We start from the raw sequence: 12038 nt of genomic DNA, 5'->3' as shown, positions 1-12038 counted from the left end.
AAGAGTTTTTATAAATGGTGTTGTCTTCCCATTGTTGCTGGTAACAGTGACTGACTGTTCTGAGGATGAAACCCCTTGGAACCAAGAGGTTGGACAAAAACCCAAACCTCTCATGAGAGGTGAATTAATAGCAGAATTCACTAACGAATATACAAGTAATAATTTCGAATGATAATAAAGACTACAATGCAGATCAAAGTTTGGGAGGAAAGGAACGGTTCCAAAATTGATTGGTTTAGATGCACTCTAACAGCAGTTAAAAATAATGGCATGTGGCATTCGAGGTTGGCAAGAACATCTAATGCCAAGCAGTATGAGGCCAACCCACGTGAGTGCAATATCAATATGCTGAGAGTATATGAAGAGTTCGAAGCCAATGTGTATTGGGGATGACTGCCCAGCATAAACATATAAATCGTTGCCTACATTGCCATTCACCAAGGGATATTTGAGCGGCCAGACAATCTGTCTCATCACTATACAGATTATGCAGGAGTCTATATCAGTTTGCAGCAATTTGGGCATGGTAAAATTAATACAAAAATAAGCGTCCATTTACAGGAGCAAACAATACCATTGACTACTGTAAACAGTGATGCAATATGTCTCTATGTTTGACATAAGCTGAATATATCATATTGAAGAAGTGAATCAGGAATGAGGTAGTAGTCATCATTATATTTTCTGATCTGTGTGAATCTATTTTTACTGTATGGGCTAAAATTCCGAAATATGATAGCGAATTGAAATTCAATGGGGAGTGCGTCAAGTGTTTGTCATAATGTCCATGGAGAATCTTCTATAATACCATAGAACTTCATAACGCTGAACACAAGTATTGAACTGTGATTTCCTTGCTGATTGTTGGGTGGATATTTTGCAACTGACAGTTTTGGGTAAAATTAAGTCACAAAATAGGTAGACCAGCCACAACATGTGAGACAGAGTCTCTCCTACCTTAACGGGAAGGCTACCCTTTCTCACCATTGCTTGGATCAACTCAAGGTAAGCAAGAAGTTGAGAGATTTGAAAGCATATTACCAATATTCTTTCCTCTTAGCTTTCAGGAAAGAATCCACTCACCTACGGAGCGAGTAATGGGCAAGATGAAACCTCAAACTACACTTATATCTAAAGTTGTAAACGGTGATACCGATAAACCAACACTAACTCAAAGGCTAGTTAAAGCATACCAGTTTGGCTCTAAGTTTGGTCTTAAGCTATGCTAAAGAATAACCTTTACTATTGGGGTACAAAGACTTCCAAAAGTAAAGAATTCTAACTATTTCTGTGAATTAAGAAAGAGATACAAACTACAGTCAAAGCTCCTAGTCTATGTATCTCCGCAACTACTCCCAATCAAAGCTTCAGCACCGATTGCTTCCTGACTCTTTATACTCAATTATCAAGAATGCAAAAACACATGAATCAAAGATAACAAATGCAAATTATAGTCAAAGCTTCCAACTGGCACTAATCACAATTGCACTCAATCAAAGTTAAGCTCCAATTGTTTCATTGTATTCACTTTTCTTTCAAAATAGTACCACACAATCAAAGTTATGCTTGCACAATTTCTCCATAGCTCTCTTGCATACAAATAAAATATAATTTTTAAGTTAAGGTGGCACTCCTTTATATAGGCAAAGGAGTTGAGAAAAAGGAGGGAAAAATGGGAGCAACTCAACCAACTTTGACCTGGTCTAACTAACAAGAGAAATTATTGGATTATATGTCATAAGGACATACAAATCATATTACATGTAATTACACAATTTCATGTAATACATCCTCTCTAACTACATGCATGAAAAGAAAGAAGGGAATAGAGGGAATAATCCTAAGGATTATTCTGAAGTGCCTTGTATCTGGCAATGCAATCACACACGATAGGAAGATTTGATATCTCCATTGATATTGATATGGCCTCAATTCTGACTGTATCGGTGTATGTTGATCTTACAATCTTGTAGTTTGCTGCAATCGAATCATGTAGATGCTTTGCCACTTATTTAAATGTTGCAAATATAGTCATCGTTTGTGAGCCAAATTCCTCATACTCAAGTTCAACATTGACTCTATTTGTGTATTCTGAACTCATTTCTTCTGTCAAAACCAAATTATCATGCACGGTGAGAACAACACATCCTATTTGTTCCAGATTGCATATAAGATCTGTTTCAAACTCTGACAGTCTTCCAAGGTTGTATGCAATTTGGCCAATACTTTTCCCAGTATCTCTTCCTTGTGTCCCATGAGACCCTGGCATCTGTAAAACATCTTTGAAGATGAAATAACTTCACATGCCACCATGCTATCCAAATCAATATTGACTATTTCATCTCAATCTATCAAAAGTCCTTTTAGAGTGTTGACTTCTTGATTCATAGAAATAATCAAGTCGTGTCTAGTTTCTTCAATTCCGCTAATGCATTCATGAACTTTGACTGCATCTTTGATGGCTTGCACTCCTTCTGAGACAACTTCTCCAAACCAAGTTTTGGCTACCTCACTCAGTTTCTTCTCCTTAATTGTATGGGAAGTAGTAGCTGTAGGCTGTGATGACTGTTGTTGGATAACCTCATTAAGGCAAGTGACTTCTTCCTTATGCTGATTTTTCTTTTCCCAAAGCTCACGATTCCTTCGAGACACATTGGCAAGTGCACCTTGAGCATCTTGCAAATATCCCAGCCGTGTTTGTTTACCAAGATCAATCCTAGTGATCTTATAATCTAAACAATTAAGTTCCTCAGCTGGTTTATCCACTAAGGGTTCTACAACTTCAGCATATTTGGTTTTCTCAGACCCAACCACAATTCTTGAAACAATCTTGTCTTTCAAAGATTTGGATTTGGTCTTCTTGACAGGCAAATTACCTACAGGCAACACCACTTTCCTCCTCTTCATAGTAATCTTTCCCAACCATGCAAGCAAATTGAAACCAACATCAACTGAAATAGAAACAATGGCTATGGTAGACATTGATCCTGATATTGGCAAAGACAAATCTTGGGAAACAATGAATTCGGAGTATGGATTAGACACTCACAAAATGTATGCAATGAGTTGGATGTGATATGGATAGCATATGCGGAGGGCTAAAATGGGACTTAGGAAGTTGGATAGCATGTATGTGTTTTCATGTAAATGCTCTTTGGAATGCAAGCTAACTACATGGGAATGTGTGCAAATGACAAAGCTGATTTTGGTATTTAAAGAGTGACCTTCTACCAAAACGGGTTATCTAGATGTAATTACATGTAAAGTGATTTACATGTAATTGTGACTTGATGTAATCATGCAATTAGGTTTGAAGGATGAGATTACATGTAAATGCATATTGCAAATGGAATTACATGTAATTGCGGATGGAGAGTGAGATTACATGTAAATGTAGATGGAGGATGGAATTGCATGTAATTGCTCTTGCAATGTAATTACATATAAAAGGAATAGATGCAATGTTCTTTGACATGCATTGGTGAAATGGTGTGATGTACTTGTATGTAATGTTGGAAAGTGGAATAGTGAAGCACGATTGTGTATTCTTGGGAAAGAACCATAAGCTTTTCGAAAAACAAAAAAGTAACAAGCAATAAACAAAAAGCAAGCACAAAACAAAAACATACCTTTGGTTTTTTACTCAAAACCCTATTGAGTGTCTTGAAAAATTACTATTTTTAGTAAGCCTATTTTTAGTAAATTTCACTGCCTCCTAGATTGACCTATTTTGACTTTGAGACAACTTACTATTTTTAGAAAAGTCAACCAAAGTTGAATCTTAGTTAAAAATTGATGGAGTTGGAAAGGAATCAAGCTTACATGGCCTCCATCATGATTTTGTGGCACCCAATTATCTTTACTCATGAGTTAAGGTGTCCTAGTCAAACTTCTTTGTATTCAGGGAATGATATCAAGAATAATCTATTCAAGGAAGATTGAGCATTTATCAAGTAGTGGACATGTATAGTGGACATTTATTGTACACCACTCTCTTTCTATGCAAGCATGCATAGTGGGCATTTATTACCCAATATCGTAGTGGATTCCTTACTGCATTAATGTAGATTCATTTTCCCTAACCCTAATTAGGGTTGATGTGGCACGATCTGGGCCATCGATTATTATGATCATCCAAGCCATCCATTGTAATCGAGGACCTATACAATGGCCTCACTTCTCATTTGTAAAGGGAGGATTTTATGAGATTGTTGCTATGAGCTATAGAGATAATAGAGTTTTCATTGAAGCTTGGTGAATACTTGATGTGTCTTGATGCTTGCTTGTTCTCTTAAATTCCCTCATTTATTAAATTTAGTTTAGTTAAAGTGTTGTGATTGCAATGGAGAATGTGATGGTTTATTGATGAATTCTTTTGGTTGATACTTTTGATGTTTTAGTGATTCTAAATCGTTGTGCTAAGTTACCCTGAACCTCTTTCATGCATATGTTTAACTTCTATCATTCATAAACATTGTTCTTTATGATGTTGTATGTGGTGGTATGAAAATCTTTGGCATAACCCTTGAAGATTGCACCAGTTCATGTGTAGCTGTAGTATAACTTAGCGAAGCGAACCTTAGTAAATTGAGGAATTTATCCACCGAAACACCATCTGTTGTCATCACTTCCCTTAGGAGTAGAATAGAATTCTTAAAACCTATCCCATTTTATTTTAGCATCTTTTGTGAAAATCTAAAAAATACTTCATTACAAAACCTTTGAATAGCTCCCACATCTAGTATGGCTTGAAATGAATCCGAGTAAACATACGTAAGGCCCCTTGTGATCATCAGCAAATCACATTAACCATCGAACTTATCCATAGTCAAGACCTAACATTAAAGGAACCTTAGAGTCATCATGTGATCTTCTTGCAATCTTAGCATACATGAGACTTTGTTCAAGAGGGGATAAGATACTTCGGTACTTTGTTCTATAGTTTGGTGGGTCATAAAACACGCATCAACAAACCCCTTAGTGGTTTTGTCAATCTATCCATAAAGAGTACTATCTGCCTCCTTTCAAAAATATTGGTAACCAAAACAGAGAGTTTCTGAAACTCTGTGATGTATTGGTCAATCGAACCTATTTTCCTTAATTGTGCCATTTCTTTAAAATTAAGTTTTGGATCTTTAACATCAAACTGATCTATCAATCTTTCAATGAATTTTGCATAAGTATTTACTTGGTCATGTCCCAAATGGTGCCATCATGCCACCATTCATTCGCCACTCCCTCCAAGTGGAATGCTGCAAATTTAATTGCTTCCTCTTCTGGCATTGGATTGTGCTGGAAGTAAGTATTGTCCTTCATTGCCCATGCCTAGGTAGATATGGTTCCAAATCCATCAAATGGTGATAGATTCACCTTACTCAACTTCCTTCTAAGATCATTATTAAAATATCCTAGATTTCCATTCCGGAATATTGCATTCTTAATTCTGCATTATTTTTGTGGGATATATCCTCTTCCAAGTTTGCATTCTTCCAATCTTCTTTCAATTGTTCTTGAACTTCCTTAAAGGTTGGTTGCCTTCCTCCATGTGGTACCTCTGTCCATGGAGGGAAAGTTAGCATGGAAGGTCGAGAGTGTGCCAGATGAGGGTTTGCCTTTCCTGAAACCGAATCGGCACTGTGACTATTTTGTTCACCAAATATCTTATTGTCCGCCAATTTTCGAAGAGTTTCTTCCATAAATCACTGAGTGTCATTGATTTGTGCCTGATTCCTCAAAAGATCCCTCATAGTGTCATGACTTCAGCAAGAGTGGGTCCCTGATCTGCCATTCTATCAACCGAGTGAGATCTCCTTTGTCTCCGACTATAACTTTCATTCACTGTCCACATGCTAGCAAGACCACTTGCTCGGATACCCCTGTAATGTCTCTAGCCAGACAAGGTGCAAGAAAGCAACTCAGAATGCAATTCCCCACCCAGGCTAAAGATGTACAGAAGGCCGCACGACTACAACAAGTCATACGGTGTTCTATGAGTGGCAGGGTGAATGACATACAGGGTTTACTAATGGTTCATACAAATGGATGTTGGAAAGACATATACTAGCAAAGTGTGTTGTACAGTGGCTTCCTAGAGTGTGGGATTGTTGTACGGTGTTCACTTGGGGTATGGTGAGATGGAGTCTATCTGTGTATGTTGATATAGGATTCTTACAAGATGTATTAGATGCAAGGAGCGTACAGTGTAACAATGTCGTACAGTATAGAGAGAGAAGATGTACGGTGTAATAAGCCCGTATGGTATGGAGGGGTAGTGCGTACCGGGAAAGTGAGTGGGTGTGAGGAAGGAATGGGTGTCCAACACCGTTATGGGGAAATGTCTAAAGCGTGTAGAAATTAAGTTGTATGGTGTATGGAGGAGGTGGACGGTGATGGGAACACACAAGTCATACAAATTGATGGAGGAAGATGAATGCAACCAAGATCTCTAAGGATGGAGATGTGCCTTTTCCACGGATGGAGTAATGTAAACAATATATTTGCCAAACACACAAACTATTGCCAAAACAAGTAGTGCAATCCAAATCAAAAATATATATATTTGCAAACACAGATGGTGTTCCAGATGTGCCAAATTTGAAACAAAGTAATACAGAGAATCGGAGAGGGGTGAGGGTTTAATCCCACCAAAATCATGATAGTCAAGTAGGGAAGGTCTTCCACTTCTGAAATGGCGAACAATACTGAACTTCAATAGGAATTCACAGTCCAAAATGCATACCTACAACAACTAAACCGACGAACATATATACCTTGTCGGAGGGAGAAATTGAGTGTTGACAAAAGGCACGACAAAGCACCTACCAAACCACATAGTAACACAAGGACGCGTCCCCCCCTTTTTGCCTCACGTCACGGAGACTTCAACACACTGGGGACTTGGGGACTCTGTCCCCCTATCCCCAGTGGCGCCACCAAATCTCGCCACCTCCATTGAGGATGGGGGACATCCCAATGTTGACTATTTGCAAATTCGACTATTTGTGTTTAATGTTCAAGTATTTACTCTTTTATATCTTTATATCTTATATTGCAATACATATTTTCATAACTAGCATTTTAAGTACCATATGCATGTATATATACCCCCCTCCTGACCCCCATCGCCGTCCCCCAACCATCCCCCCCACCGTCCCCAAATTAAGGCCCCTCTGTCCCCCTGTCCCGAAGACTTGTCCCCCCGTTCCGCCATCCCCTTGGGCAGTGTAACTATGCCGAAACATAAAAATAAAAATGGGCCCGAGATATACTAAATCAATTGGCCCATAAACAAAGGTTTTAATTATTTATTAAGTTTAATCAAGTACATCACAGATTGGACCTCGTTTGGGTTTAGTTTCTTGAGCCTGCTATTTATGGCAAGTCAGGTGATGATTGAGAGGGACCCTTTCTATTTTAGGAAAGTGCATTTGATCACATGGGGAAATAATAGGTGTGACTCTTGTTTCTGATGGCATACATAAAGGATAAGTATTATGGGATATTTTAGTGGCCAAATTATTATTAAATCATTGAATAGCTTATTATAAAGTTATAACTTAACTTTACAATTTCACTTGAGTTGAGGATTGAGTCATCATTGGAAAGGGTCATTTATTTAAATAGTTATAAGCCTAAGTCAAGTATGATATATAAAAGTGCAAGGAGTTGTTATGTTTAAAAGTTGAAGCCACTTGAGAGAAAAGTGTCTTCATGAAGCCATGTGCTGGAAAATTTAGTTACTAAAAGAATCTAATGCAAGCTTCTAATTAATGGTGTGTTGATGAAACCAAGTGGATTATAAAAGGTGGCTTCATGAAGCAAATGAATCATCGAATTGTCTAATTGCTTTCATGCTTTCTTTTAAGGGTTTTTCAGATTTGTGAATTCAATTCTCTTGCTGAGGTATAAGGATTTGAAGTTGGATTGTTCATCTAATCCATAGCTGAGGTATTATGAATTAAATTCTGAGAAGTAATACTGTCTTCCTGAATGATTGAGTACTGTAGTTGGAAGATCTTCTTGTTTTCTGACAAGTGTGCACGTCTGGAGTATGAAATTCCCTACTGTTCTCACTATATCTGGGAGATTATCAATGCCAAAGGATTTGATGCGAATATTTGATTAAAGTGTTGTCACTATCTGCTGTACAGACATGAGTATCTGATGTAAAACAGAGGGTATTTCATCTGCAATTGGGCAGCTATATTGTGAGGACTGTATGCCATTTCCTAGGCGCCTACGTTTTGCCTACTAATGACAATTCAAAAGCCACTGTCTGGGCAATTTGTTCATGCATTTGGACATCAGATTTAGCAGTGTTTCCGGTTCTCAGCCTTTGCATGCTAGGAGTAGATAGCTGGCAGCGTGGGATGTCACCTGCAGATGATTAAAATCAGATTGGTGCTGCAACTTGGATTGTGAGTTTATATGTAACTGCTGCGCAAGTATTTGAAACTGGATATCACAAGTTTCTCATAGTTTAATAAATCTATGTTGCTTCATTTATTTGATTCCATGCATCAGAGTTTACACATTAGTTGAGTTTGTCGTCTAATATTTCAGTTCCGCTGTTTAACTATCCAAGAATTCAAAAATGTACTAAACCCAAGCCAAAAAGGAAAACACATATATTTAGTAATTTATCAGCATAGGTGGTAATGCTGGATCTGGTTATTTTCAGTAGTATTAAGTTTGTTAGTGAAGTGTTTGACGAAATGTCAGACAACTAAATAATAGAGAAACTGGTGTTTATATAAGCTATAACCACTTGGGGTTATTACAAACAATCTGTCAGTCAGAACTATGGCCTAGATCAATACAGCCTCAACGGGTCAAATAAAGGTCAATAGTTTAACACAAGGTCTTAGTCCACTGAACATCTAACTAATGTTATATTTTCTGAAAGAATCAATGCCATCTGAACTTAAAAACCTTCTTTCTGTACTTGGAGTCTTTTCCAATCAATGAAGATAGTCGGACTAATGATATACTTCTTGAGGTAAACTTTTATTGTATTTAGGTGACATCACATCACTGGTTTCTATAGATATCAAGTTTAAGTCAGATTTATGAGTAATGATTTCATCAACCCATTCAATTTCCAATTCTTAATCTGTGGTGTCTCTCGGGAATCAAGATCTCCTCTAATGGTTTGTACACAGTTGATTGTCTTCCCTATAAAGTGCAGGCTACTCCAGACATGACATGTGTTGTGTATGCATTAACTATTTGAGGTGTGTAGAACTAATCAAGGTGGTTATTATGATAAGATGACAACAATTTCATTTTATACGTGATAAAATTGGTTACAGGTATATTACTAAGTTGTTACAAATAATATTTACTTTTATTTCTTGAATTCAAAAAATAGTTCAAATAACCAAATACCAGATATTCAGCTGTAATCTTTATCCTCCAATAAAAATGGATATTTTGGCTTGAATGAATGCAAGATTAAAAAACAAGACAGAGAAAATGACAGGAATATTAAAGATTCATTTGGATGAATGGAGATGCAACAACAATACCATTTCTTACATCCAGAAGTAGTGATTTCCTCCCCTGATTCAAGCTGGTTTTCTCCATTCTCGAAATTTCATCACTCTCTGTCTCTGAGCAGTTTGTGATGCTTAACCTTGCCTTCCATTCACTGGGAGTCAGTGGAAGAGCTCTCATTGAGGAATCCAAAATAGGAAGATGGGATACACCACCTTCCACCTGTGCATTGTTGATAAATATGAACCATTAAGAAGCATGAGAACCAAAAGTTCACAGAAAATAAGTCAAACCAAAAAGCTATACCTGCATGCTACTCTGTTTTTAGTTCAAGACATGCCAATTTCATGAATGTAAAATTTTCAGAATATTATTACCATACAATAATCAAGTTAGGAGATTAAAAAACCAAAAAGTGGTATTGATGATCAATAGAATATTTTAAAAACATATCACAACAGAAACTTTTGTCCAGAGTAAAAAAGAAAAAATAAAGAGCATTGACAAACAGAAAATGTCTCTCTGTGACATGATTAATCTTACCATCTATGAAACCAAAAGAAGACAAAGGAAACACTACAAAATAATAAAATATTGCTTGCCTGTACTAGTGAAGATTTATACCGCAGTTTCAATCTTGGAAAAGCATGAGAAGAAGAAGGTGACATCTGGACAAGTATGTGCTTAAATCGAGCATCTTCCTTCACCCATTCAGCATAAGCAAGAGCATCTAAAACAGGACCACTGTACTGCACATGAAGTGATCAAGAAACTTGAATGAGCAACAAATGAAACTCATTCTAAATGTGACTATTTTAGGTATGATAGATTACAAATCATTCCTAACTAATACAAATCTTGCCAGTTTCAGACTAGAATATCATTTTCAAATTTCCAATGTAGTCCTTGCAAATAGAGAGTAGCTTATTATCATCTAGGAATATCAGTAGTATTTGCACTTCATTCTACAAACAAAGATCTTAGAATTAAGCTTCCAATAATGAATTCATGAAAATTTCAAATAAGAGAATGATTTAGGGGTAGCACTAAATGAAAAAAAGATTGCTTTAACTTATAATTTGATATCAAGACATAGTAGGCTAAGCCAATGCCAATAAGGCATTGATCACATTTCATTATATATGGGGGAGACAGGGAAAACAATGGATTTTAGCATTTAAAAAAAAGACAAATTGCAAATTCCTTCCTAGATCTTCTATTTCTATCCAGATTTAAGAAAAAAAAATTCTCAAGGATGTTATGCACTAGTAAGGACTGTTTTTTTCTTTGAATGGAAAAATGTTACTCTTTAAGTGAGAGAATGGATAGCAGTATATGTTACAGGCTACAGCTAATTACAACTTCAAATGAGTTCCCAGATTGTATTTTCATTCAAGGTGTTGGTTCCACACAAGAATCTGAATATTGCCTATGTGAACATATTATCTGGATACAGAAAAATAAAATGCAAACATCAAGAATCGGAAATAACTTTCTTAAAAGGGGAGAGGTGGGAAGATTGAAATCGTAGCAAATACAAAGTTAGATCTCAACTCCTCAAGTGTTAGTGAGTTCTTTAAAAAAAAGTGATATTTATCTAGCTGGCCATATTTGTTCCAGAAGCCTCATATTTTCAATCAAGAAGTAAAGATAGCATCAATATACCAATAAATCCTCTACAAGAAATACTTGATGGATGTTTCCATAAACCCTAGCATGCAAGCCTGAGTGTAGCAATAAATGGAGTTCACACTCAACCCATTTTACCATTTAGGAATCTTCAAATTAAGTTGGAGAAATAAAAGGAAAATCATGAAATCTTATAAATAAGATGACTTCCATTGACAACATTAGAAGGAATAAGGGTAGTCCAAGCTAACGATCACCTATCCAAAAAGGATAGTGAGAATACCGAGTATGAAGAGTATCTCCACTAGATAGGATAGTCAATATTATAGGGGAAAGCTACACTAATCAAGATTGTTACATTCAAGACCTCATCATGAAATCTATAGTTCACCACAGTATAGATCAAAGAATCAACAAAGACAAGCACGGCAATGTATATTTGACAAAGAGCAAGCAATCGTGATGGCAAACTATAGATAAACAACAATATAATGTTGGTATTTGGGTACGTCAGAACACTAGGACACCGGGACGAGTTTCTAGCATAGGGGGAAAATGGGCCTCATTTTCGGGATGGTTAGGGGACGGCCAAAGGACAACAGAAAAGGGAGGACAGGGAAGGGAGCGGTGTCGTATAGCATACATATAGAACTTGAAATGCTTGTTAGGGGTGTCTTATAAAGTGGCATGCTTTTAATGGATCAAATAGAAGACAATCCCATTGGTATGGACAGCAGCGACTTTCATATTAAAGGAGTCAAAAAAACAAATAGGATAATATAATGAAAATTTGATAATAAGCAATAATACAGAATATCAATTACAGTATGCAGAACAATGGATTAGTAAAAGCCAGTGATAAATATATCGACTTGTGTGACTAGCATAATATCAACTCCAGTCATCATTTTACA

The 12038-nt window shown here is 36.6% G+C and overlaps 1 protein-coding gene across 2 annotated transcripts in view; it reads right to left on the bottom strand.

The window, feature by feature from the left end:
* Window positions 1-12038, bottom strand: part of LOC149553656 (Rhodanese/Cell cycle control phosphatase superfamily protein) — a 139942-nt gene that overhangs the window by 79817 nt on the left and 48087 nt on the right. For both annotated transcript variants that reach the window (XM_089789055.1, XM_089789057.1), the window contains 2 exons: window positions 10098-10244; window positions 9528-9717 (listed from right to left, as the gene is read on the bottom strand). In XM_089789055.1, coding sequence (XP_089645181.1) covers window positions 9528-9717; window positions 10098-10244 — 337 coding nt within the window. The remainder of the gene's footprint in view (window positions 1-9527; window positions 9718-10097; window positions 10245-12038) is intronic.

The sequence above is a fragment of the Cupressus sempervirens genome, chromosome 6 (assembly GCF_028749045.1).
Source record: "Cupressus sempervirens isolate cs-2001-9-10 chromosome 6, ASM2874904v1, whole genome shotgun sequence".
Taxonomy (NCBI): Eukaryota; Viridiplantae; Streptophyta; class Pinopsida; order Cupressales; family Cupressaceae; genus Cupressus; species Cupressus sempervirens.
Note: the sequence above shows the minus strand (reverse complement) of the source record. Positions and strands in the feature narration are given on the sequence as shown.